At 51.8% G+C, this 26,984-nt stretch overlaps 2 protein-coding genes and 1 non-coding gene across 6 annotated transcripts in view; 1 reads left to right on the top strand and 2 right to left on the bottom strand.

The window, feature by feature from the left end:
- CAND2 (cullin associated and neddylation dissociated 2 (putative)) overlaps positions 1-20,764 on the top strand; it is a 32,372-nt gene extending 11,608 nt beyond the window's left edge. For both annotated transcript variants that reach the window (XM_034998121.1, XM_034998122.1), the window contains exons 5-15: positions 399-664; positions 2,007-2,112; positions 2,290-2,432; positions 4,435-4,727; positions 5,796-5,937; positions 6,273-7,775; positions 10,286-10,381; positions 14,359-14,528; positions 15,792-15,956; positions 17,677-17,784; positions 18,698-20,764. In XM_034998121.1, coding sequence (XP_034854012.1) covers positions 399-664; positions 2,007-2,112; positions 2,290-2,432; positions 4,435-4,727; positions 5,796-5,937; positions 6,273-7,775; positions 10,286-10,381; positions 14,359-14,528; positions 15,792-15,956; positions 17,677-17,784; positions 18,698-18,925 — 3,220 coding nt within the window. In that variant the 3' untranslated portion in view covers positions 18,926-20,764. The remainder of the gene's footprint in view (positions 1-398; positions 665-2,006; positions 2,113-2,289; positions 2,433-4,434; positions 4,728-5,795; positions 5,938-6,272; positions 7,776-10,285; positions 10,382-14,358; positions 14,529-15,791; positions 15,957-17,676; positions 17,785-18,697) is intronic.
- Positions 20,765-21,507: 743 nt separating this feature from the next.
- On the bottom strand, positions 21,508-26,582 carry RPL32 (ribosomal protein L32). 3 transcript variants are annotated; one of them, XM_034998129.1, is made up of 4 exons: positions 26,474-26,582; positions 25,083-25,183; positions 24,262-24,443; positions 21,508-21,693 (listed from the first exon to the last, which is right to left on the bottom strand). In XM_034998129.1, exons 2-4 carry the CDS (start codon positions 25,176-25,178, stop codon positions 21,564-21,566), a joined length of 408 nt encoding a protein of 135 aa, XP_034854020.1. In that variant the 5' UTR covers positions 25,179-25,183; positions 26,474-26,582; the 3' UTR covers positions 21,508-21,563. The 3 variants fall into 3 exon arrangements, with proteins under 3 accessions (XP_034854020.1, XP_034854022.1, XP_034854021.1); XM_034998131.1 differs by lacking the exon at positions 26,474-26,582 and adding an exon at positions 26,412-26,468; XM_034998130.1 differs by lacking the exon at positions 26,474-26,582 and adding an exon at positions 26,129-26,396.
- Positions 25,251-25,390, bottom strand: LOC118006137. The gene has a single exon (XR_004677967.1). It is a non-coding gene; the product is annotated as a small nucleolar RNA SNORA7 (small nucleolar RNA).
- Positions 26,583-26,984: the final 402 nt, after the last annotated feature.

Here is a 26,984-nt window from a genome sequence, read left to right as displayed (position 1 = left end):
TGTAGAGTGTGCCCAATCGACAGGGTGTGTGTGTGTGTGTAGAGTGTCCCTAGGAGGCAAAGCCCAGACCACCAGGAAATCAGCCCCACTGGAGTCCCCCACACTCCATTACCATCAAGCCTTCTCCCCAGGCTAGCAACCTGGACATCTGGATTCAAGTCCTGGCCTTGTATTTCTTGGCTGAGTGGTCTTGAGAAAGTTCCTTCCCCTCTCTGCTTTCTCTTGTGTAACAATAAATAATTATTCCACACAGTTGCAGGGCGCCTTTCCATTTACCAAAGGTCATTGGGTTGTCATAATTCCGGGGAGCAGGCCTGGAGAGGATGGGGAGAGGAGAGGTGCCTGGCCCAGGCTGCCCGCTGGGTGGGCCCCGTCCGACATCCCCTCCCACTCCCCAGGCTGGGCGCCCCTCTGGGTGCCTTCCACGCCAGCCTCCTGCACTGTCTGCTGCCGCAGCTGAGCAGCCCACGCCTGGCCGTGCGCAAGCGGGCAGTCGGGGCACTGGGCCACCTGGCGGCCGCCTGCAGCACCGACCTCTTCGTGGAGCTCGCGGACCACCTGCTGGATCGGCTGCCCGGCCCGCGCGCACCCGCCAGCCCCGTCGCCATCCGCACTCTGATCCAATGTCTGGGTAGCGTCGGCCGGCAGGCAGGCCACCGCCTCGGTAAGGGGGTGGAGCCCCTCTGCAAGGGGCGGGGCCGGGGCGGGGAGGTGCTGCGGAGCCTGGGGCGAGCTGCCTCCTAGGTGAGGGGGCGTGGCTGATGCAGGGAGGAGCTTGGGGGAGGGGTGGGGCCCGAGCTGAGAGTAAGGGGCAGAGCATGAGTGTCAGCCACCTCCCAGGTAAGGGGGCGTGGCTGATGCCTGAAAGCGGGAGGCGGAGCTTGAGATGCTGTGGGTGGGCCCTGAGCTCGTCGTGCTGCCACCAAACTTAAATACAGTATGTTCTATTCTCCTACTTTGAAAGATATAACAACCCAGAAGCCAGGTTTGAATTTTTAAAAATTTTTATTGGGGCGTAAGGTACATACAATAAACTGTACTAAAGTGCACAGTTAAGTGTGTTTTGATCTTTGCGTACAGCTGTGTAAGTATTACCGCAATGAAGATGTAGAACATTTCCATCACCCCCCAAAAGTGTCCTTGTGCCCTTTTGCAGTCCATCCCTCCCCTTGTCCCACTCCAGGCAAGCACTGATCTGCTTTCTGTCACCAGAGATGAATCTTATAGAAATGGAATCCTGCAGGTTTGAATTTATTTTCAAGCACCTCGGAGTTCTGGGCTAGAACAAGCCAGTGTGGGCAGAGTTGGCCACGGTCTGCCCCTCTTTCCCCTCTGGCTCTCTCATTGTAAGGGATTTTATGAACACACTCGGGGACCCCACCCCGAAGTCCGTGCTCTGTCCGCATCCCCCCTCAAACAACAGCCACCGTTGGTCATTCTTGGGAGTATGAACCCATGAGGGAGCCTGAACAGGACCAGACTAGGGTTCATGGTCAGTTGGGCAGGAAAATGGGGAAGCCTGTGACTGGAGAAGAGCTAGGATAGAACCCTTTAAAGCACCAAAAGGTGCCTTTGCCTGGTGCATAAGGGAGTACCTGCATTTCCATGTTTCCCATCCAGGGCTACAACCTAGTGCAGGAAAGAAGATGAGGACATGAGTAAGTTTCAACGACAGATGCTACTTTAGGGCCTACCCTGTGCCAGGTGGAGCTCTTTATGTGCATCATGTCATTAATCCTCACCCAAATCTCTGCCTGGTAGGCATTGTTATCGCTACTGGCAGGATGAGTAGCCTAGGTCAGAGAAGTGGTTGTGGTGTGCCCGAGGTCACGTGGCTCATAGGTGGTAGAGACAAGGCTAGAACCTTGACATCTGCTTGACTCTGAAGCCAGCGAGTGGAGTTTGCAGTGGTCAGGGCTGCAAGTGCAGGGAAGGCTGAGTGCTGTGGGCTGAGGGAGCCTGGGAAAGGGTCTGGCCTGCCCTCAGTGACACACCTGGCCCTGTAGGCGCCCACCTGGACCGCCTGGTGCCCCTGGTGGAGGAGTTCTGCAACCTGGATGACGATGAGCTTCGGGAGTCCTGCCTCCAAGCCTTTGAGGCCTTCCTGAGAAAGTAGGTGCAGTGCGCGTGCCAGGAGACTGGGGCCCAGGGTTTCTTTGGGAAGTTGGGGGCCGAAGGGGTGGGGCACGATGCTGGCTTCGAAGCAGTACGATCTCAGGACTCAGCTCTGGGCCGGCCCCTTGCCCTCTCCTGCCTGTCCAGCTGAGCCTCCCCCATCCCGCCCCACAGGTGCCCCAAGGAGATGGGTCCTCACGTGCCTAGCGTGACCAGCCTCTGCCTCCAGTACATGAAGCATGACCCGAACTATAACTACGACAGTGATGGGGATGAGGAGCAGATGGAGATAGAAGATAATGAATTCAGTGAGCAAGGTGGGTGGCCAACTTGTCATCGGGGCTGGAAGGCGGAAATGGGTGCAGCTTTCCTGGAATATCCCCCACCCCCCAGCCAAAGACACATCTAGCACCCCCATCCTGATCTTTTTTTTTTTTTTTAAAGATTTTATTTATTTATTTGACAGAGAGAGACATAGCGAGGGAGGGAACACAAGCAGGGGGAGAAGGAGGGGAGAAGCAGGCTTCCCCGCGGAGCAGGGAGCCCGATGCGGGGCTCGATCCCAGGACCCTGGGATCACGACCTGAGCCGAAGGCAGACGCTTAACGACTGAGCCACCCAGGCGCCCCCCCATCCTGATCTTAACTCTTCCTCAGTCTCCAGCCCTGCCCTCCGTGATTTGGTTCCCCAAGGTCCCCACCCTGTGCACAGATCCAGGTAATGATAGTGGTAATTGCTATCATTTATGGAACATCTACTAGTGTCCTGAGCATTCTCATTTCATGCTCCTTCCAAGAACTCTTGTTATTATCCCCATATTTCAGACTAGGAAACCCGGATTTAGGGAAGAGATTTGCCTGAAATGACACAGCTAGGATGTTGGCAGAACGGGGACTTGGATCCCCACTTCTAGGCTGCCATCTCTATGCCTGCTTAGTAATGGCTTCCAAGAGATGATGCTTTAGCCCAGCAGAGTGAAGCTCTAATGGTGGAATGATAGGTACTAACGGGGAGGGAGATACCTGGTTGGGGAACGGATGCAGTGGCTGCCTTCATTCTGTGCCCATGGTCCTACCTGTCGCTCAGACTGCTGGCCCTGGGCCTTAGAAGCAGGGCATTGATGGAGGAGAGGGACTTAGGGCCTGGTGGGGTATTCAGAATAAGATGGGATGGTGGGAGATGAGATTGGACAGGCGTGTTGGGGCCTCGAGCGCCAAGTCAGGGAGAATGGGCGTTTTCTTGCCAGTAACCTGGAGCTATGGATGTTTCTTCCTGGGTAGCATAGGGTGGAGGTAACCACAGTCCATCAGAGGACATCTGCTCTGGCGACAGAACATATTCATGGGACCATCCACATGGCCCACTATGGCTTCTCCAGACTCCAGTGCTCTGCGAGTCCGAGTCATCTACAGAGTGGCATGGGTAGAAAGAACACACTGGCCTCTGGATCTGTGCCTGGTGGTGTCCCTAGTTAGGACCATCCCCCTCTTAACCTCATGTGCGTCTCCCCAGGTGTATGGGTGGGCCCTGTGGGCCTGAATCTCAGCTCTGTTGTTTCCTAGCTGTGTGTCCGCAGGAGAGTCTCACCCTCTCTGAGCCTAATTCTTGTCATCTATAAAATAGGGCTCATGGTGCCCTCATTCCTGAGGTGTGGTGAAGACTTGATGAGCTCTGTCCTCTCAGGGGAGCTTGGAGAGTAGAAAGCCACACAAACACAGCTTTTCCTTGTTAGTAGTCCTGCCTGGAAGCCAGAATCAGGACTTGAGAGGCTGGTGGGGTGGGGGGGAACAGGGGGGGAGGGGGTCAGAAGGAGGCCTGTCACCTCTCCCTTCTGGAATCCCAGTAAGTGAAAATCACCCAGTCAGTTCTGACCAAAGGATGTATTTTGTGCCCCAAGTGGATTCTCTGAAATCCTCACTAACGACTTGGAAGTTAGTTTTGTCCCTGATGTAGACAAAACAGTGAAGGGTCTGGAGGCAAAGGGAGGATCCTGGTCTAACTCCAGCTATATCCCTGCTCATGTAACATGGGGTGAGCCATTCCCCCCAGTTTCCACATCTCTACAGAAGGAAAATAACCCCTGTCTCACAAGGTAGTTGTGAGGCTCAAATGAGGCTGTGGATCTGAGGTGCTTGGCATTGCCTCGGGCACACAGTAGGTGTTCATGAAATGGCAGGTAACACTCCCACCAGCCTGTAAATAGTCAACAAAAGTTGAAACAGGCCTGGCTCCCTCCTCCCTGCCCCATCCCGGGAGACAGCCTGGGTGAGGCCAGGCTGCCGTGCTCAGGGCTCCATGGGTGTCCTGTTCCTGCCCCAGAGAGTGAGGACGAGTACAGTGATGATGATGACATGAGCTGGAAGGTGCGCCGGGCCGCGGCCAAGTGCATGGCAGCCCTGATTGGCTCTCGGCCCGACCTGCTGCCTGACTTCCACGGCACCCTGGCGCCTGCGCTCATCTGCCGCTTCAAGGAACGCGAGGAGAACGTCAAGGCTGATGTCTTCGGGGCTTACATTGTGCTGCTGCGACAGACGCGACCCCCGAAGGGGTGGCTGGAGCCCATGGAGGAGCCCACCCAAACGGGCAGCAACCTGCACGCGCTGCGCGGCCAGGTGGGCACGCCTCCCCCTGTCTCCCACCCTCGCTCCCCAACTCACGACTCACCCTCCCACCTGTTCACCCTCCCATCCGTCCGCCTTCCCCTCCTTCTGCTGCCCCACCATCTGTCCAGCCACTGAAGTGTGTGCCCTGAGCCCTGACTGCCTGGCCCTGTGGTAGGTGCTGAGGCCCAGCGGGGAGCATGGCAGGTGAAGCCCTGGCCCCTGGACCACACAGATAGATAGCACAAATAGGCCTTCTGGCCTGCCCCCCGCAGAAGGTGTTTCTGTTTTATTCTAAGGGCCTGGAAGCCATAGGAGGGGAATTACGGGATCCCATGCCCATTTGAAGGAGCTCACTCTGGCTGCCATATGGGGAATGGAGTGTAAAAGGGCAGGAAAGAGTAGCCGCTGGAGGCCAGCAGGAGGCCATGGTAGTTGTCCAAGTGGGAGGGATGGTGCTGTGGGCTGGGCGTAGGGGAAAGAGGACTGGTCAGACTGGAGGGGTAGGTTTTGGGTCTTGCTGACGCATTAGATGTGGAGGGTGAAAGACCGGAAGGTGTCATGTGAGTGCCAGGCTCTGGCTAAAGCATGAACTGCTGCTCCTTGCCACGGTGAAGGGAATATCTAGAGTTCTGTTCTGGACGTTTATGTGGAAGGTCCGGCGGGTGGGGAGCACACAAGTCAACGTTGGAGATGTAGGTCTGGGAGTCCTTCTTGCTTCACTGGCATCTAAGCTCGGGGACCAACTGGGCTCCTCTGGGGAGAGAATCTAGCCAGGGAAGGGAAAAGGGCCTCAGTGCTTCCCCGTCGTGGAGTGTAGGGGTGAGAGCCAGACTGCCTTGGGTGGCCTGGAGCAAGTCACTTCATCTCTCTGACCTGCTCCCCGTCTGTAAAGAGGGCCCAGAAACAGGACCGACCGCAGAGTACCTGGTATGGAGTGTGTGGTGGAAAGCTGGGGCTGGAGCGATCCTCCCACACCGGGGGCCCTCCATGGGCCTGGGCCTGGGCCAAGCCCCCCAGTACTGGGTGGGACAGCCAGGTTTCCTGGCTAGTCACTGATCCCCTGCAAACTGCCCACAGGTGCCTCTTGTGCTCAAGGCCCTGCAGCGGCAGCTTAAGGACCGGAGCGTCAGGGCCCGCCAGGGCTGCTTCAGCCTCCTCACCGAGCTGGCGGGCGTCCTCCCTGGCAGCCTGGCAGAGCACATGCCCGTGCTGGTGGCAGGTAGGATGGACTGCAGCCAGGTATCTGCTGTCCTGGGCTCTTCCAGAACCTGACCCCAGGCCTCAATCCCCGTGGGTACCCCTGCTCAGCAACCTACGGTGGCTCCCCACTGCCAGCAGTGAGAACAAAGCTGGGCTACAGGCCCTACGTCCTGGCTTCCGAGGGGTTTCCTGGCCTTGTGTCCCTCCGCCCTGGCCCTGGCCAAGCCCTAACCTTTCAGAATCTGCAGCCTAAGAGCCTAGGGGTCTGGGTCCAGCTCAGATGCCTGCAGGTGCTCCACCCTCATATCCAGAGACTGCTTGTGGCCCCATAACCTTTGCACCCACCCCCCACAGGCATTGTCTTCTCTCTGGTGGACCGTTCCAGCTCTTCAACTATCCGGATGGACGCCCTGGCCTTCCTACAGGGGCTGCTGGGCACAGAGCCAGCCGAGGCCTTCCACCCACATCTGCCGACTCTCCTGCCACCCGTGATGGCCTGCGTGGCTGACCCTTTCTACAAGATCGCGGCCGAGGCCCTGCTGGTGCTCCAGGAGCTGGTGCGGGCCCTGTGGCCCCTGGACAGGCCTCGGACGCTGGACCCCGAACCATACGTTGGAGAGATGTCTGCGGCCACTCTGGCACGGCTCCGTGCCACTGACCTGGACCAGGAGGTGAAGGAGCGTGCCATCACCTGCATGGGCCACCTCATGGCCCACCTGGGTGACCGGCTCGGGGACGACCTAGGGCCGTCACTGTTGCTCCTCCTGGACCGCCTGCGGAATGAGATCACCCGGCTGCCTGCTGTCAAGGCGCTGACGCTGGTGGCCGTGTCCCCGTTGCGGCTCGACCTGCAGCCCGTCGTGGCTGAGGCACTGCCCGTTCTGGCTTCGTTCCTGCGGAAGAACCAGCGGGCACTGCGGCTGGCCACGCTGGCCGCCCTGGACGCGCTGGCCCAGAGCCAGGGACTTAGCCTCCCGCCGGGTGCCGTGCAGGCTGTGCTGGCCGAGCTGCCTGCCCTGGTCAGTGAGAGCGACATGCATGTGGCCCAGCTGGCCGTGGACTTCCTTGCCACGGTGACCCAGGCCCAGCCGGCCTCTATGGCCAAGGTCAGTGGCCCCGTGCTCTCGGAGCTGCTGCGGTTGCTGTGCTCGCCCCTGTTGCCCGCTGGCGTGCTGGCCGCTGCCGAAGGCTTCCTGCAGGCCCTGGTGGGGACCCGCCCGCCGTGTGTGGACTACGAGGGGCTCGTCCGCATGCTCACGGCACCTGTCTATGACCAGGCTGCAGAGGGCGGGCCAGGCTTGCACAAGCAGGTGTTTCACTCTCTGGCTCGCTGTGTGGCAGCCCTCGCGGCCGCCTGTCCCCAGGAGGCAGCAGGCACGGCAAACCGCCTGGTCTGCGATGCCAGGTCACCCCACTCCAGCACAGGGGTCAAGGTCCTGGCGTTCCTGTCGCTGGCCGAGGTGGGCCAGGTGGCCGGGCCAGGCCCCCAGCGGGAGCTGAAGGCAGTGCTCCTGGAAGCCTTGGGGTCACCCAGTGAGGACGTGAGGGCGGCCGCGTCCTATGCGCTGGGCCGCGTGGGCGCCGGGAACCTGCCCGACTTCCTGCCCTTCCTGCTGGGGCAGATCGAGGCTGAGCCCCGGCGGCAGTACCTGCTGCTGCACTCGCTCAGGGAGGCCCTGGGGGCCGCCCAGCCTGACAGCCTGAAGCCCTATGCTGAGGACATCTGGGCCCTGCTCTTCCAACGCTGTGAGGGCGCCGAGGAGGGCACCCGGGGGGTGGTGGCTGAGTGCATCGGCAAGCTGGTCCTCGTGAACCCTCCGTTCCTCCTGCCCCGATTCCGGAAGCAGCTCGCTGCAGGTAGGGGCACAGGTGTGGGCAAAGGCAGTCCAGATCGGAAGTAGGCAGTTTGCATCTGAGCGGCCCACTCAGAGTGAACTAATTCAAACCACTGGGTTGGAGAGTCACGGTGTGGATAAGGTAAAGGCAGAGGATCCGTGAGAAAACACAGTGTTTCCAGAGACTTGCAGCCTCCTCCCGGGGGACTCTCTGGGATGGAGGAGAGAGAATCCTTAATATCCTAATATGTCCCCTCAAAAAATAGGCCTTTCATGATGCCATTTTCGTACTCATTGATGTGGACCGTAGCATCATGCTCTGGGTGAAGGTTAATAAAATCAGTTTTCTGTCTGCAGAGAGTGCAGCTCTCTTGGGCTGGTTGGAGCCAGGATCAAATGTCAGTGTAGACCAGGACTGGGTACCATACCCTGGGGGTTTGGGGAGCATCCAGCAAAAACCAGGGGCAGGTTTTGTGTGGTCAGGCAAGGGCATGTCAGGGCATTCCGAAGCTCAGGGAGGGAGAAAGCAGACAGGTGGGACTGGGGGGCTCTTGGGCAAGTGAAAGCCCCTGGGAAGGAAAGGCCTCCAGGCCTTGAGCTGGTCTGCTGGCCCACTGATAGGGTCAGTGGGTGTGTTCATTGACAGAATGTAGGCAAAGTGCTGGGTATATAGTACGTAGTATGTAATTAATACTAAGTGAGTAACTGCTATCATTGCTCTGTTCGTGATTCCAATTAGGCCCTTACTGGGATGCTGGGTTTAGAAGCAGCAGCTCTGTAGTCCACACCACTGTGTGGACAGAAGAATGTATCAAAGACATTGCCTGTGACGCTCACAGGGCTCTTCACGAGGAACCTTGAGAGGCCAGAGTCTTGGGATGAGCTTCGAATGGCTCTGCCATTTCCAAGCTCTGATTTGTTTCTGCCTCATGCACACTGTTGAGCCAGCGAACCAGTTACATTTCCTTGTTAGCCGCCTGGAAGCTTGGAGCCAAATTCGTGGCCTGCTTCTCGCAAGTTTGTGGGACTTCCTAGTTGGCTCTCCCTGCCCTCACTCTAGTCTTCCTCTCACTTCCCTGCCTGTATTTTCCCTCGGCCTCACTTTTTTCATTTTATTTTTTAATTAATTATTTTTAAAAAGGATTTCTTTTTTAGAGCGAGAGAGCGTGTGCACAGAGGGAGAAGGAGAGGGAGAATCTTAAGCAGACTTCCCACTGGAGCAGGGAGCCTGATGGCGGGGCTCGATCCCACGATCCTGAGATTATGACTTGAGCTGAAACCAAGAGCTGGACACTTAACTGACTGCGCCACCCAGGCACCCCATCACTCTTCTCACTTTATTTTATTTTATTTTTATTTATTTTTATTTTTTTAAGATTTTATTTATTTGACCGAGAGAGAGAGACAGCGAGAGAGGGAACACAAGCAGGGAGAGTGGGAGAGGGAGAAGCAGGCCTCCTGCAGAGCGAGGAGCCCGATGTGGGGCTCGATCCCAGTACCCTGGGATCATGACCTGAGCGGAAGGCAGACGCTTAACGACTGAGCCCCCCAGGCACCCCATTTTTCTCATTTTAAATTCACTTAATCCTGTTCTGTTGTCCATGTCTTCATCAGCCACCCTGAATCTTCTCAGGAGCCAGTCAGGATAGAGTAAGAGGGAAAAAGCTGCAAGTCTAAAGTCACTTATTCACACCCTGGCACCAAAATGTAAACTTTTTTCCTGAGTCTCTAATGTAAAATCTACGTGATGGAAACAACCTTAACCCATCACTGTTGTTTGCTGGGGGGGGAGAGGAGCGAGGAGCTCTGGTTTGTTTCTTTCACCATAATAGGAGGTATATTCCCTTCCCTTTCTTCACCTTCTCTACTCAGCCAGCTGAAAAGTAAAGTTAAGTGACTTCTCCATTACCAAGCTTAGGGGGTGTTCTGAATTCTGTTGGAATCCCCTTGGCTTTCAGTCTGCCTGGAACACGCCTGCCCCCTGCTTGGAGGATGCAGGCCTGAGGAGGAGGGCCCGGCCAGGCTCGGAATCAGCCATTGAATTTTGGATCTGCTGTGTGACCTGAGATACGAACTTAACCTTTCTGGGTCTTCTTCCTCATCTGTAAAATAGAGACTAATAATAATTTTTATGAAACATTTTTATTTATCTTACCATTAATTAATTAACAGGACCATTGTGAGGATTCATTGAGATAACGTGTCTGAAAAATAGAACGCAGCCCTAAGGCCTGAGCAGAGGTCTTTCTTTGGGCTCTGGATTGACCACCGTCTTGGCTCCCTGTTTGCATCCTGCAGTGTGGTTACCTGAGAACTGGCAGTTTTTCTGTCAGCCACAGCAGGGAGAATTTAGGGATGAATTTTAGGCTGCCGAGGGAAATGAGAGCATTGACTTCGCCAAAGATGGGTGTTTTGAATGGGGAGGGGTCCGGTTCTGTCTCCCAGGGAGGCAGGGAGCTTGGGCGCCTTTGGACCTGTGGGTGTCCAGGATCCGCCCTGCCACTCACCAAGCTGATGCGTCTCGTCCTGCAGGTCGGCCACACACCCGTAGCACGGTTATCACAGCGCTCAAGTTCCTCGTATCTGACCAGCCCCATCCTATTGACCCCCTCCTGAAGAGCCTCATCGGTGAGCACCCCCTGCCCTCTGCCCCCGGCCCGATTCAGTCCCCACTCCCAGGCTTTGAGTCTGGGCTGATTTTCCTACACATGTGCCAAGGGCAGTTGGAGACCAAGGAGGCTACCTCACTCCCATGACGGGCAGCAGGGCCTGCTTTCAAATCCCTGTGCTGGCACTGAACCGCTGGGTGAGCCTAGCCTGCCCCTTCTCACCTCTGAGCCTCAGTTTCCTCCTCAGTAGAATGGGGGTAAGGTTCTAAGGTTGTTTCAGAGACCCTATCCGTTACTGAGGGGAAGGTACTCCCTGAGCACGCAGGCTCTTTTTTTTTTTTTTTTTAAAGATTTTATTTATTTATTTGACAGAGAGAGACACGGCGAGAGAGGGAACACAAGCGGGGTGGGGGTGGGGGTGGGAGAGGGAGAAGCAGGCTTCCCGCAGAGCGGGGAGCCTGATGCGAGGCTCGATCCCAGGACCCTGGGATCATGACCCGAGCCAAAGGCAGACGCCTAACGACAGCCACCCAGGCACCCCAGCACGCAGGCTCTTTTTTTTTTTTTTTTAAAGATTTTATTTATTTATTTGAGACAGAATGAGAGACAGAGAGCATGAGAGGGAGGAGGGTCAGAGGGAGAAGCAGACTCCCTGCCGAGCAGGGAGCCCGACACGGGACTCGATCCCGGGACTCCAGGATCATGACCTGAGCCGAAGGCAGTCGCTTAACCAACTGAGCCACCCAGGCGCCCCCAGCACGCAGGCTCTTACAAGTGGAAAACCACCAGCCTCTCATGTGCATTGACCTCAGTGGGCACAAAGCTGGGTAGGGCTGCACGGGAGTTGGGGAGCATGGCTCTCCAGCTTATCCCCTGTCTGAGGAGCCTTCTGTCTTGAGGAGCCCAGGTAGCTTTCATTGGTGAGCCCTCTCTTTGGGGCTCTGCAGGACCAGGCTCTTCCTAGAGAAGGCAGACATTCAAAGATCAGAGCCTGCAGGCCTGTCACCGGACCACACTGGAGTCTGGCCCTCCTCCTCCAGGCAGCCTAGTGGAGTGTGGGGAGTCTTGGGTTGGCAGCCTGGCTCTGCTACTCTCTGGCTGTGTGAGCGTGGACAGATCATCTCATCCCGAGCTATAAAACGGGGTGCTGGTCCCCACTTGCCAGGGCACTGTTGCAGGAGACCAGGGGTCAGCAGACGTGGCCACGGTCGGGACTGGAGAACACGTCCAGAACCCACAGCAATGTCAGCAGCCACTTCATCCCATCCCCTGACCCAGTGGGCACACACTGCCGCCAGTCCCGATTGCCCTGCCCAGGGCTGGCAGCCCCTAGGGATCTGTGCCTGGATGTTTGGTTCTTGTATGTTTGAACCAGTTTTCGAGCTCTCACTGTGTATCTGGTACAAGGCTAGGTCCTTTAATACGCCTCACCATGGTTCATTCTCACAGCTCCCTGCGTGGTATGTAGGCCTGGCCACATCTTACAGATGAGGAAGCAGAGGCTCAGAGAGGAGACCTGAACTCAGGTCTTGCCAGCTTCCCCACAGCTCTGTTCTCAGAGAGAATGGGGGAATCTAGGAACCAGCAGGGCACAGTGCAAGGAGCCAGAGGTAGCCAGCTCTCAGTTTGAATCCTGCTTTGCTGGAAGACTTTATGTTCTTCCCAGTGCATCATATTGGGAGGCACATAATAGCGGTTTGCCCCGTGACTGGTGATGGTAACTCTGATCACCTGGTTAAGATGGAGACTTCCAGTTTTCTCCGCTCTAAGATTACTTTTTCCTGGAGCACCTGGGTAGCACAGTCGGTTGGGTGACTGATTCTTGGTTTTCGGCTCCAGTCGTGATCCTGGGGTCGTGGGATCGAGACCCATGTCGGGCTCCGCACTCAGTCTGGAGCCTGCTTGGGACTCCCTCTCCCTCTGCCCCGCTCCCGCTTCTCTCTTAAATAAGTAAAATCTTTAAAATTACCTTTCCCTTTGGAATGAGTAAGTATTTTTGAGTCTGTTGAAATATCCTCTTCATCAAATTTCCTTTTTTTAAGATTTTATTTATTTATTTGAGAGAGAGAACAAGCAGGGGGAGAGGCAGAGCAAGAGGGAGAAGCAGACTCCCTGCTGAGCAGGGAGCCCAACGTGGGGCTTGATCCCAGGACCCTGAGATCATGAGCTGAGCCAAAGGCAGATGCTTTAACCGACTAAGCCACCCAGGCGCCCCTTCATCAAATTTCTGCCCACCACATTCAGCATCCATTGTGGTTTCTTTCTTGCTTCAGTGATTTCTGACAGTTGCCAAATGGTGACTTCCAATTCCAGCATTCCTTTCATATTTGTTAGTTTGCCTTCTATTCTCTGGAAGAACTTTTCCTTCTCCCCCACTTATTTATTCATTGATTTATTCACATCATTATAGACTCATGGATTCCTGTTTCATTCAGTGAATTATAATTTATTACTGCCTTCATTTATTTGATTCTCAAGCTTGTCTCAGACGTGGCCAGTGGGGGCCCTTCAGGCTGGTTCCAATGTTCTCTTGACAGGTTTCCATCATCCTTTAAACATATCCTTACTTTTTTGGCACAATAAGATGCTCTAGACTCACCTTGAACCTTTCCTGCCCCAGCTCGGGAATCAGCTATTTCTCCAGGGAGCCCTGATTCCTTTGAGGGGAGAATGGTACTTAGAACCCAAGACCTGGACGCTAGATGTGCTCATTGCTACTGGGGTGCTGCTGCTGTGAGGCCCTCTCAGCAGACAGAACTGGGGAGCATATGTGTGTCTGAGTGTATGTACGCAGACAGACACACATGCACATGAGTTACCTCCTCTCTAGTCCAGCACTGCAGGGTTCCTCCTAGCCTCCTTCCTTCCCGTTCCATACCCTTCTCTGACAGGGAAAAACCCAGCTCCTGCTGTCTATGAGGTATTTGTTCTGGAATACACAGAAAGTAGGCCAAGAATGGCTAACCTTTATATCTGTGAAAAGTCAGCATTTGTTTATAGGGCTTTTGTCTTTAGTCTGAGGGCATCTAGTCAAAATACTTTGGAAGTTACTTGGGTGAATTGTTTTACTCTTTCATCACCTGGTGGTTATGTTAATCATTTGAAATATAGTTAGGGGGTTTGGTTGTTTTTTGTGCTTTTTTTTTAGGGATTCCCCTCATTCTTGATTTTATTTATTTATAGAGCATGTAGAACATTAACACAGTTATTAAAAAGTCTGAACTATATAAAAAGGTATACTCAGAGAAGTGCTGTGTGAATGTGTAAGTTTCTTCATCTCTCTGATCTTCGAGAGCCTTATCTATAATAATATCAAGTTTTATAGAATTTATAGAATCCTTGCTCTGTGCCAGCCCCTCTGCTGTGTATTTATATTTTGTATATATTTAATTTATATAAATAAATATATGCTATATATAATTTAAAAATATATAAATATATATCACATCACTACATTTTATTTTTTATTTTTTAAAGATTTTATTTATTTATTTGACAGAGAGAGACACAGCGAGAGAGGGAACACAAGCAGGGGGGGTGGGAGAGGGAGAAGCAGGCTTCCCGCTGAGCAGGGAGCCCAGTGCGGGGCTCGATCCCAGGACCCTGGGATCACGACCTGAGCCGAAGGCAGATGCTTAACGACTGAGCCACCCAGGTGCCCCCACATCACTACATTTTAAATCTTAAAAACAGTCCTACACTATGGGTACTGCTATTACTCCCATTTTATAGATGAAGACATTGAGCCTATCCAGGGTCCCATAGTTAGGCCGTGGCGGAACCTGGATTTGAACCCATGCCAGACTCTAGTTCACATTCTTATCTGGGCTCTGAGGACTTGTTGTGTCTGGTAAAAAAGCAGATGCTCAGAACATGTTTGCCCCCATTCGGCCAGGTCTGCCCAGCTCACATTAAGCAGATAACTGAGGTAGGGGGTGGAGGTGGTCTGTGTCTTGGCCAAGCCATCCCACACACCCCCTCTCATCTTTCCATCAGGAGAGTTTATGGAGAGCCTGCAGGACCCAGACCTGAACGTGCGCCGGGCCACGCTGGCTTTCTTCAACTCAGCTGTGCACAACAAGCCCTCTCTGGTCCGGGACCTGCTGGATGACATCCTGCCCCTCCTCTACCAGGAGACAAAGATCCGCAAGGACCTCATCCGAGAGGTGAGGCCAGTGAGGGACAGAGTGGGGAGCCCTGGGCCTGACTGGTGGGGCTGTGGCAAGGATTCGGGTCGCCTGTGGCCTGGGTCAAGTCCTGTCCCTCCACTTCCTGGTTGTGTGACCCTAGGCACGGGGGCCTAGGACCATTCAGTCTGATCTGAGCCTCAGTTTCTCTTCTTAGGCAAAATGAGAAAACTAATTTGTGTCTGTGTCAGAGGGTTGTTGAGGAGACTCCCTGAGTTATGTCCTGCAGGTGCTCAGAACTTCTGGCCCACCGTCGGCCTCAGTAGATGTTGGTGCTTCTTATTATCACTCAGCCTTCAGCAGGTGTTCATTGAGTGCCAGCCCTGGGTCAGAGTGCCAGGATCAGAGCTGGACCTGACATGGTGTCTGCCACCAGGGAGCTCTTGGCCTCCTCAGGAATAGAGACACCCATTCTGCCAATTATATAACCGATTTAAATCCTTAAGTAAGGATTTAAGGGGCAGAGATTAAAGGTGACTTAACAGTTGTCATCACATGATATAATAAAAAGATAAGAATCACCTGGCATTGCTGAGGAGGAAGTGACTGTGTTTAGAGGGGTTCGGAAAGTTTCCCCAAAGAGGGGGCATTTAGGCAGGGCTTGGAGGGGTGAGAAGGAGTGTACCATTAAGAACAGAGCCTTGTGGTTAAAAGCTTCAGAGACCTGGGTTTTTAATTCTAGTTCAGCTACTTACTAGCTGTGTGTTTCTGGGCAAGTTAATTAACCTCTCTAAGCCTTGGTTTCCTCATATGTTAATAACACTGTCTCCCTAGGGCTGTTGTGATGCTTGAGCAAAATGTCATTTGTCAAGCACTCACACAGTGGCTGGCACATTATCACTGCTTAGTAGACCATAATAATTATTGTTACTGTTTCTTTTAAGATTTTATTTATTTATTTTAGAAAGGTGGGGGTGAGTGGGAGTGAGTGGAAGGAGAAAGAATCTGAAGCAGACGCCGCGCTCAGTGCAGAGTCTGACGCGGGGCTCGATCCCGCAACCACGAGATCATGACCTGAGCTGAAACCAAGGGTCGGACACTTAAAACCGACCGAGCCACCCAGGCGCCCCTGTTACTGTTATCATCAAAGGGCATTGCAGGCCGTGCAGCGAAGGCAAGAGACTTGAGAGTACAAGGCTTGATTCGGACACAGAACACAGTACTGAATGAGGGAGGTGGGGTGTGCAGCAGGGACTAAGGGAGGTCACCTCCCGTAACGCTCATCATCCTTCCATCCTGCAGGTGGAGATGGGGCCCTTTAAGCACACGGTGGACGATGGGCTGGATGTGCGGAAGGCAGCCTTCGAGTGCATGTACTCGCTGCTTGAGAGCTGCCTGGGCCAGCTGGACATCTGCGAGTTCCTGAACCACGTGGAGGATGGCCTGAAGGACCACTACGATATCCGGGTAGGACGGGCCCCCTGCCAGACCCGTGCCCACCCCGTCCTGAGGGGACAGGCGAGCACCACTGGGGCCCACTGCTTGTTTGTCTCCCACTCTCCACCCCAGGCACCCCCATGAAGATAACTGCATTTGGGTTTTTTTGTTTTTTTTTTTAAGATTTTATTTATTTCTTTGACAGAGAGAGAGAGCATGAGCAGGGGGAGCGGCAGAGGGAGAGGGAGAAGCAGGCTCCCCACTGAGCAGGCAGCCCAATGCGGGGCTCGATCCCAGGACCCTGGGATCATAACCTGAGCAGAAGGCAGATGCTTAACCAACTGAGCCTCCCAGATGCCTCTGCATTGTTCGTTTTCAATAAGAAAAAGGGCCAAGCTCTCAAACACCTTTGGCAGGAGCCTACAGTGAGCGAGCTCTTTGGAAGATGGTCTGGACTCACTCTTAAAAAAAATGTGTTCGGAGTTTTTATGTTCAAGAATGTTCTTCACAGCTCTGTGGGGGTTGGGGAAAGCTGGAAGCTTCCTGAATGTCCACCCATCAGAAGCTGACTCAGTAAACTGGCTACCTCTGGTCACGGAATGCTAGCCGCATTAAGAAGAGTGAGCCAAGTCCCTTTGCACTGATGTGAGAGACGGCCAAGACCCACTGTCGATTGATAAAAGCCAGTTGTTTTTCAGGCATTTTCCCCCAGGCTGTCCTGTTCTTACCCGTTCTGGCCCCAGCGTCCTCTTGTCTGCCCCCTGGGAGCACAGGACACGGCCTGGGCATCAGGGCAACATTTGGACCCCAATGTCCAGGCTCCTGTTGGTGTTGAGGAGGGTGGGTATAACATCTCTTGAGCCCCCAGAATTATCTTGTGGAGTCTGCACTCTCTCTTTGGATGGTGGGTTTAGGATGCCCACTTTACAGGGGAGAGGCCAGAGAACTGGCGAGTTCAAGGGCACCAGCGGGCAAGTGGAGGAGCCCTGGGTCCCAGCTTGTGCTGCGTAATGCCATGCTCTTTGCTGCTCTGGCCCTGGTCCCCCTCCTTTGCTGTGGGTTGTCGGGGGGTCAGGGCAGGCTAGACAGCTGGTGAGGGTGGGTAGGGCACGTAGAATCCAGACACCCATCCTTTATGCTGTGGAGCGCTTGTAGGAACTACCATTTTCCCGAGAGGCCACCATGAGTCTCCCGCAGGCTACATCCAGGCCTGTAGATGTGTTTAGTTGGCTCACGCAGTAGGTTTTTGTTTTTTTTTTTAAACTGGGTGCCAACATTTAAAAAGTTGAGAGCTCTTCCATGAACATCAGAGTTTTGAAAACAGGCCGTCAGCCCTGGGCCACATTCCCACAGCCACAGTTGGCTGGAGCTGAGAGCTGCTGTCTGGAGTGCGGGCTCCTTACTCCTGCGCAGTTGCCCTCTGGCCCTCTTCACTCAGGGACAGTATCTGCCTGGCCCTGTGAGCATCTGAGCTGGAGAATCGCCCCCTCCCTGGTGCCTCTTCTGATCTGAGCCTCCTCAGGTCAGCCAGCTGTAGTTGGCATAGTAACCATTGCCATTCACTGTTGATAGATAAGGAAACTGAGGCCCGGAGCAGGAGAGACTCTGGCAGGGCCCTGGCGGGAATTAGTGCTAGAGTTTGGACCTGAGCTCCAGGTGTTGGTACCAGAGCCTCCGATCTTCCCTGGGCTCTGCTCCTTTTGGTCCTGGGCCATTTCACCCTGAACTCTGTCTCCTTCCTCCTGGGCAGATGCTGACCTTCATCATGCTCGCCCGACTGGCTACCCTGTGTCCCGCACCTGTTCTGCAGAGAGTGGACCGACTCATTGAGCCACTCAGGGCCACCTGCACCGCCAAGGTACCTCCCCATGTCCCCCACCCTCCTTAGCCCTGGGCACCCCTGCAGATTCCTCACAGTTACCATTTATAGGTGGTGATTGAAGTGCTTCATTTAATCATTGTCATAATCCTATAAAGTATTTCTTAGCTCTTCCATACAGAAAGGGAAGTGCAACTCACAGTGAGGACCTGAAGTCACAGCGCTTACAGGGCGGAGCCATTCGAACCCAAGACTGTCCAACCCCAATGCCAAGCTCTTAACCTCGACACTGGACTCTTCAGGGGGAAGAGTCTTTGTCTGGGCTAAGTCGGGGGGGCCTTGAGAGGAATTTGGACTTTATTCCCTAAGGAGTGGGGCAATTCTGAGATTCTCTGAGTAAGTGGGAGAGGGTGGGAGATGAAGAAACAGGCAGGCAAGGCAGTTTGAGGGGTTTCCCACGCAGAGTAGCTTGCAGGGGTAGGCACCTGAGTAGGGGGCACAAGGCCAGCTAGGTGACTGTCATGGTGACCCAGTCATTGAGTTGAGTCATATGGTACCGAGAGCCTGTTTTAAGCACAGTAAGAGATAGGCTGAATCCTCCTGCCAGGGGAAGGAGATAACTAACTGAACACTTTATAGCATTTGTCACCATCCAATTATTTATTAATAAAAAGAAAGGTGGGCAATTTAGATTGGTTGGTCAGAGGCCTCCTAGGTGACCTTGAAGTTAATTTAATGACAAAGAATCTTGCTCTGGGGAAACCCGCCAGGGTAAAAGCACAGAAGAAACCTCAGGAGGCTGGAACCACAGAGACTGAAGTAGGGGAGTGTGCTGTGATTTAAACTGGGAGGGATTTTACAGGTGGGTTGGAGGAATCCAGAGACCAGTGAGGCAGCTGTGGTGCGAGGCTAGGTTCAATAAAGGATGGCTTGTTGTTGTTTCCTACTTTAGGTCAAAGCCGGTTCCGTGAAGCAGGAATTTGAGAAGCAAGACGAGCTGAAACGCTCCGCCATGAGGGCTGTGGCCGCCCTGCTGACCATCCCGGAAGTAGGGAAAAGCCCCATCATGGCTGACTTCTCTTCCCAAATCCGAACCAACCCCGAACTTGCTGCCCTCTTTGAAAGCATCCAGAAGGATTCTGCTTCAGCCCCCAGCACAGACTCGATGGAGCTCAGCTAGTCCTCCCCCTGCCCCCAGGTGGGCCCTTACTCAAGAGAAGGGCGCCTACCCAATCCCCAGGCCTCACCGGTCCCCCTGCCTGCCACAAGCCCTTTCATCTCCCTGGGGGCCCTCCTGCTCCTGGTCGGGGCTTACAGTGCCTTCTCCAGGGACCCCAACTCGAGGCCCCCAGCAGGAGCTGCAAGGCTGCCAACAGTTGGGCCCTTTAACTCAGGACAGTCATTCAAAGAAACAGGGCAGCCCTTCCGAACAAACACGGATGTGTGACTGTGACTTCACGTGGGGTGGAGGTCTGTACCTTCAAAGCGGGGAGTCCCTGCCTCACAAAGGACTAAGTGTTTAGAAATACTCTTGTGCTCACAGTTGCGGAAGGTTAGGAGGCAGCCGGCTGACCTTCCTGCCCACCAGTGTCCCAGAATTGTCACTCACACCTCTCCCACTTTTCACTTCACTTGATCTAATAGGCAAAACATTAGTGCTTCAGCTGGGCATCTTAAAGACTCAAGCTCCTTCTCTGAGCTGTTCACATTTTAGAATTCAAAATGCTTTACTTTCTAATTGGCAGTAATGAATCTGAAATTTGGTTTTTTGCAGGGGGAGGGGGTCAGGATAGGGAATTAGATCTAATTTTTTTCTATTTTCAAAACTCTTATATAGCCAACTGGGAAATAAACACAAAGAAAGTACAGACCACCTTTCATGTCACCCACCAAGGTGTAACCAGTTGGTTTGTGTCCTTCTAAGGAAGATTTTGAACATGTTGTTTCTAGTTTTTAGTATCTAAGACACAAATATTAAGCAATAGGCTAAAGAATTTTCTGTGCTATCCCAGGTTAATAAAGGAGAGATCCTAGTGTTACGTTTTCTCTGCACACTTCCTCTACTCAGTAGACCGCTGTTAGTATACTTCCCAAGTCAATTTAAAGAAATTATGAAAACGACCAACAGTTAACTCAAATGTTTCAGACTAGGCTTTGAACTGGAGGCAGGCAACCTGTAATTTACCTACCCAATTTAAGGGACTTAAATCCACTCATGGCTAGCATGCCAAAATTGTTTAAGCAGGCTAGTATTTCTGTTCAGTTGACCAGGCTGGTAGGGAAAAAAACAAACACCCTATAAGCAATTGTCTTGTTCTGGAGTATCATGCCATATCCCATGACTACTGCCACTCGCTACCAATTCTTAGAGAAGTGCGATCATAACCTAATAGACCTGCCTCACTTCATTGTGCTTTGCAAATACTGAGTTTACAAATTGAAGGTTTATGGCAACCCTGTGTTGAGCCAAGTCTATCAACACCATTTTCCCAATAGCATTTGCTCACTTCCTGTCCTATTTTGTTAATTCTCAGAATGTTTCACCTTTTCATTATTATGATGTTATCTTTGATGTTACTGCTAGTGCCTGAAGATGTGACTGAATTGCTACAATCTCATGAGAAAACTTTAATGGGGTTGCTTCTTATGAACAAAAAATTTGAGATGCTAGCTACTCCTGGTGAAGATGCTGTGGAAGATTGTTGAAATAACAGAGGACTGAAGAATATTACATCAACTTGGTTGATAAAACAGTGGCAGGTTCTGCGGGGACTCCAATTTTGAAAGCTCTCTGGGTGAAGTGCTAACAGTATCATGCTAGAGAAATCTTTCTTGGCTCAGTCAGTGCAGTAAACTTCATGGTCTTAATTTTAAGAAACTGCCACAGCCACCCCAGCTTTCAGCAGCCACCACTCTGATCACTCAGCAGCCATCAACATGGAGGTTAAGACCTTCCACCAGCCAAGATTACAACTCAAAGATGTTTAGCACTTTTGCAATAAACTTATTTTAAAATTAAGGTATGCATTGTCTAGACATGCTATTGCACATAATAAATTAACGGTATAAACAGAACTTTTATATGCACTCGGAAACCAGAAAATGCGTTTGACTTGCTTATCAGTGGTTTGAAACCGAACTGGACCTCAGTATCTCAAGAGGTATGCCTGTAATCCACCCAGCTAAATTCTAGCTTTTGAGGCCTAAGGCTTAGGGCTAGTTGAAAAGGCAGCTTGATCGTTAAATCCTGAGTACTGATCAAGAGGCCCAAGGATCCCACACCTTCAGAAACTGCTGTTAAATTACCTGAAGCAGCAAGCTGGGGGAGGGTTATAAAAGGGAGACCAAAAGTTATCTTTGGACATCCAATGCTGATCGTAGAGGGATTTGTGGGTCACCCTGTCATATTTTTGCTCAGAAGCTACCTCACAAGGACTACATACAGTGACCGTCATCCAAAAATTTACAAAGTGGGGCTAAGGAGGACTACACTTGCTCTGAGCTGCAAAGTCCTTCAATCAAAGGTCTTAGAACCGTCCTTGGTCTGAAGCCCAAGTCTCTTCCAACCCCTCTTCCCCAGCCCCAACCGGAGCTGACAAGGCTGCTCTGGGCACCAGAGGCCTGTACCCTTTCAAGAATTAAGTATCCTTTATAAACCCCTTCCAAATGGAGGATTCCACAGAGCATTAGTCAGCACAAGAATAATCTCCATGACTAGATGTCAGAGTAAGAAACCAAAGAGTAAAACCAAAGAGGCAAATGCCAGATGGTAGTTTTATGGTTTTATTAACACAAATATGACGTGCACAACAAGTTGTCTATTCATTTTCTTCGCTGCGCAGCCTGGCGTTGGGATTGGTGACTCTGATTGCCAGCTGGGCTGCTCTTTCCACAATAGCTTTGCGGTTCTTGGAGGAGACATTGTGAGCAATCTCTGCACAGTAAGATCTGGAAGAGAAGCAGTTAGTAAGGAGCAAGCCAGATGCACACACACTCCTGAGCTTCCCGGGGAGGGTGGCGGCTTTGGGTCACAGCAGCTCCAGAGCCACGAGGGCACTGGCAAAGCTGATGAAGACAGACACAGTCCCAAAGCCTAACTTTCCTAAATTCCATGGTACCAGCAGCGAGGCTCTTCAAGTATTCCCTGGCAGTGACACAAGTACTCATTGTCCCCTCATTTAAGCCTTAAAAGCAGACTTGTAATCCAGGTATTGCCTCCTCTTACAAACCATGACCCTTAAAGGTGGAAGTGAATTCCCAAGTCAGATATTTAGAAATGGACAGGGCTAGGATGGCTCAGTCCCAGATTCCAAGTTCAAACGTTCTCCCCCAATCCTTTCAGTCAATCTGCCCAACAGTCTCAGGGAGCTTGGAACTTGACCACCAAGTTCTTAAATTCTCTGCAAAGTAAGCAAGAGAAGAATCCAACAGTCTGATTAAGCCAAGGATTTCCTGGCCTAGACATTAACGTTTTACTTGTTTGACTGCTGCAGACAAAATTCAAAATTCAAATTGAGAAGTAACATTGCCTGAAAGTCACCCAGCAAGTAGCTATACTGAATATTTCCCAAGTATCTGGCTGCCAGATACTGTTCTAACCTACTCATTCTTCACAGCTGCACCAGGCCCCAGTTCAGTAACAAATTGGCTTACTGAGCACATTTTAGCGAAGTGATTTATGACACCATCAACATCTGGTTAAGAAAAGATACTCTAGGGGGCGCCTGGGTGGCTCAGTTGGTTAAGCGACTGCCTTCGGCTCAGGTCATGATCCTGGAGTCCCGGGATGGAGTCCCGCATCGGGCTCCCTGCTCAGCAGGGAGTCTGCTTCTCCCTCTCCCACTCCCCCCTCTTGTGCTCTTTCTCTCTCTCTCTCTCAAATAAATAAAATCTTTAAAAAAAAAAAAAAAAAGAAAGAAAAGATACTCTAGGGGCACCTGACTGGCTCAGTTGGTAGAGCATGTGACTCTCGATTTCAGGGTAGCGAGTTCAAGCCCCAAGTTGGGCACAGAGCTTACTTAAAAACAAAATCTTTCAAGTATTTATTTAAGTAAGCTTAACGACTGAGCCACCCAGGCGCCCCTCAAAATAGCTGTATTGTGAAATGTTTCCATAATCTTTGTTTTCAACGCTGAAATCTACACCCCTACCGCAAGTCCTTATCCACGTGTGTATTTAATAACCAATCAATCACTATACATATCGTCTTAAATACTTACCTGTCTGCCTGGGCATTTTCCCCACACATGACAATCATTTTAAATACATGTCCAACACTCCACCCAGTGCCTGTGCTCCCACCATTCACAAATCGTATTTTCAATTGTTCAAACTGAATCGAACAAGTGATCATTGTTTCAAAATGCTCTTCATTTAGGGATAGATATCCAGAAATGGAACTTGTGGATTTAAGGTCATAGCTTTCAAATATTTCTACGGCTCCTGACACAAACTGACAAGCTATGTAAAGAGTATCTTTCTGGCAACAAGCGACACTTGCACTGCAGCATTTCTGCTACACAACAGGTACTGCATCTGTCTGTCACAATTCTCCAACCACCTAATCGCAGTTTGGGCAGTCATCCCCAATTCCGATGCTCACCCAAGGATTTTCTAAGGAAAATTTCCAGGATTCCAACACCCAGTTACATTCCCAACTTAGAAAACGCAGCCACAAAGTGAGAATAATGGCTTCGTTTATTTCTATTACTTGTGTCTGCAATCGCTATAGATGAAAGATCTTTGTAAGCAAGCACACATACGTGCTACAGTTAGTCACCCTCCTTTCCACGTCCTAATTAGGAAAACACAGGTTTTCACCTTCTGTTTAATGGAAAGGGAAGAAAACGGTCCTCTGCTTAACCAAAAAAACCCACCATTCCCTCCAATCTGGATTCAAAGCATCTGAATCACTTCCCACATGAAATATTTTCTCACCCCACTGCCCTAGTTTTAGTCTAAGCAGACCACAAGTCTCTCTCACACAGAGCTCATAAAGTGTCTAACTTTCTCAAAATACTTTGAAGTAATGCTGTGAACCCTCCGTGCACTCTTGCATCTCTACAACTTTGTGTAAGCCATACTCTTCCTTTTCTCCACCTCAGATCACAGAGCTCTTAATCAGGCAGCAACTCGTCTATTCCTGTAGATTTCTGAAGGAAGATACCCATGGCCACAGCATGAAGTGCCCCTTAGGCCTGAGGCTATATTTGATCTCCCTGCTACCTCCACATAAAGCAATGTTCTGCAAAGAACTGCCAAAAGGATACCACAGTGTTTTTATTATTGGGCAAAGTCCTTCTCTTTCCAGATCTTGGGTCTCTACACTTTTCAGGACAAGTTCCCTTACCCTGCTCCAGCAAAGGAAACATTTCAAAGTCCCCAACAAGCATTCTTTAAGCTCCCAAGAGAATATACAACTCTTCCAAATGCATTCTGTAAGTCTAGAGTCCCTACCAAAAATGCTCACAGATGCAGACTTCTGACACCTGAACCCAGAGGTGGGACCCAACTCACTTGTTGCACATCAGCAGCACTTCAAGCTCCTTGACGTTGTGGACTAGGAACTTCCGGAAGCCACTTGGCAACATGTGCTTTGTTTTCTTGTTGCTCCCATAACCAATGTTGGGCATCAAGATCTGGCCCTTGAATCTTCTGCGCACCCTATTGTCAATGCCTCTGGGTTTCCGCCAGTTGCGCTGAAATAAACACAGGAGGGTTAGTGTCTTTGCTAATAACTCTTCCCTTTGGAGGAAAAAAAAGGGGGGACCCAATGAAAAGGAAATATGCCAAACAGCAGCTGTCTTTGGGTAACAGTATTTCACTACATCTTTAGATTTTTGGGGGGGGGGGTGGAAAAAAATAGGGGCTCCTGCATTTGACTACCAGGAATACAGACCCACATCCACACTCCTCAACAAAGGAAAAGCAGACTACATACTGATAGAATGTGAAGGGACTGTGTATACAGTTAAGATCAAGAGTGAAGAGCACGGGTTTCAGCACTGCACTCAAGATGTTAAGTTTTCTCATCATAAAAATAAGGATAATCTACTCTCAACGTCTTAAGGCCACCTAAAATGGTTCAAGTCTCTAGACACCTCAAAACAGCCAAGTGTCCCTGATCATTTAAATTTCAATTTATATTATAATCAAGTGACTGAGTGCCAGTAAGCATACTCAGGGAGACCTGGGTTTCTAGAAAGCTCTACCACCAACCAGACTGGTTCATCTGCCAAAGGTGATCTCTCAACCAGGTGATGCCAGAAGTCCAAGAGCCCATTCAGGAGTTCCTTTCTCCATCCCAAAGTACACTTCCATCCCGGGACGATACATACCTTAATTTTGACATAGCGGTCTGACTGGTGCCGGATGAACTTCTTGGTCCTCTTTTTAACGATCTTGGGCTTCACCAGAGGTCTGAGGGCAGCCATGATGCCTTCAGGAAAGAGGGAGAGATGGTGTCAAGCGGTCCTGGAAGGAGGCTTTCCTGCTCAGGGCTTGAACATTGTTGCAGAGTGTCTTCCAATCACCAGCTACTGAGCAAACTGGGAATGGAATGGGTACCTCTGCCAGGCTTGCTTTCCCTCCCGACTCCGAAGCTGGCAGAATACTAACCACTCTCCAGACGCGATCCTGAGAGGTCAGGAGTCACCTCACCCACTGAAGCCAAGGAAGAATGCTAACAGCTGATCTAAGACAAATCGACCCCCGAACGTTCTCAGCTTGCACAGGGCAGCAAATCCCACTTCAACGTCCCAATCCCCAGATGGTCCAATTTCCTTTTAGTTATGCAGAACTGGGGCAATCTACAAGAACCGAAATGGGAGTGATCCCGCACACTGAATGCCTGCGGTGACTGAACCCGAAGAGATGGGAAGAGAAACCTTTGTTGCCCCGAGTGCTGTTGCTCTGCAATTCCCTCACAACAGGCCTACAAAGCCACGATGTACGTATGTTTCTAGACCTCTGAACTTCCTGTTCTACCTGGAGATCATCCGCGTCTCAATTAAAAACCCTCCTCAAAGCGGCCTTCTCGGTTACCCTATCCTTTTCGCCTGCAGCCCTCTTTGTTCTCGTCTCTTCACCGCCTCTATTTCCTTGTTTAGCACCCGGTTAAGCGCCCAGCGAACGTCGTGTTCGGTAAACGAACGCACCCCCGCCCGCCACATTACATCCGCGAAGACAAGGACGCAATTTTATATTCCCAGAGACCCTGACCCGCCACCAGCATTTCTGTTAACGGAACTAATCGACTCGCAGCTCATGGTGGTTGGTCTGTTAAGTGGTCCGGCTGCAGCAGCAACCCCCAGACCGGAAAACTGCGGAGGAGGGAGCGTCGGTCTGCGCAAACAGAAAATACACGCGGGCACACGTGACTGACCAAGGGGATCCGAGTATTCCAGTCATCAAATCGGAACCCTCGCGTCGCTCCACGGCCCCCTCAGTCTAGACCCGAACAGCGACCTTCACCCCCAGGGCTCAAACCAGCTTGTCCGCAACTCTTAAGAGAGACACCAGGCGGCCTCCGTAGGAGGGCAAGTGGCCCTGGGAAGCGAACGTCCACCATCGACTGGGCCGCTTCGCTCTGTTCGTGTACGTCCTCCAGCCAACCGACAGGGACAAAGCCCACCAAGGCGACTGCTTGGAAGGGCAAGCCTCCTCACCACGAAGCGACAGGATCAGATGAAGGCCGCAGAGATGCAGATGGCCAACGATTAAAACTCACCCAGTAACAGAGAGCTGCCACCTCCACAGGCAGCGCCGAGGAAGAGAGGGGAAGGTGGCGCGCGAGGGCTGATGGGACTTAACCTCTGGGTCCTGGCAGGGAAAAAAGAGCACTTCCGGTTCCTGGTCCTTCAAAGAAAAGAGAGACACCTCAGAAAAATAATACTGAAAAAAAGTCGAGGGACACCTTTGTTTTCCTAGATGTTAATATCTCAGCGTAGTACTGAGAATTTTTCATATCTTCTGTCGGGACTACGTAGAACATTTGGAATTCTTTCTGAGCTTCTAAGACCTGGTGGGGGGGACATAGACTTCCGCCAGAAATTGAAGCCATTTCTCCGGAGAAGAATTCAGTTTTTGGATTATTTCCGCCCGCGTTTCTTCTGCTACGAAGTGCGCCTCTTAGTGGCCAGGAAGGAACAAAACAGAGACTTCCTAATTCTCTCACGTGAACATATAGAGTAAAATAGCAATGAGACGGGACGCCTGGGTGGCTCAGTCGTTAAGCGTCT

Source organism: Mirounga leonina, unplaced genomic scaffold (assembly GCF_011800145.1).
Source record: "Mirounga leonina isolate KUSES-001 unplaced genomic scaffold, KU_Mleo_1.0 Mir_94, whole genome shotgun sequence".
In the NCBI taxonomy this organism is placed as follows: Eukaryota; Metazoa; Chordata; class Mammalia; order Carnivora; family Phocidae; genus Mirounga; species Mirounga leonina.
The sequence above is the reverse complement of the archived record's forward strand: the minus strand, read 5'-3'. Positions and strand labels throughout refer to the sequence as shown.

Excerpts from the sequence above, each read along its gene's own strand:
- RPL32 (XM_034998129.1), bottom strand. The coding sequence starts at position 25,178 with ATGGCTGCCCTCAGACCTCTGGTGAAGCCCAAGATCGTTAAAAAGAGG. Across the intron at positions 24,444-25,082 it reads ACCGCTATGTCAAAATTAAG|CGCAACTGGCGGAAACCCAG; the intron begins GTATGTATCGTC and ends TGTTTATTTCAG. Across the intron at positions 21,694-24,261 it reads GTGCTGCTGATGTGCAACAA|ATCTTACTGTGCAGAGATTG; the intron begins GTGAGTTGGGTC and ends CTTCTCTTCCAG.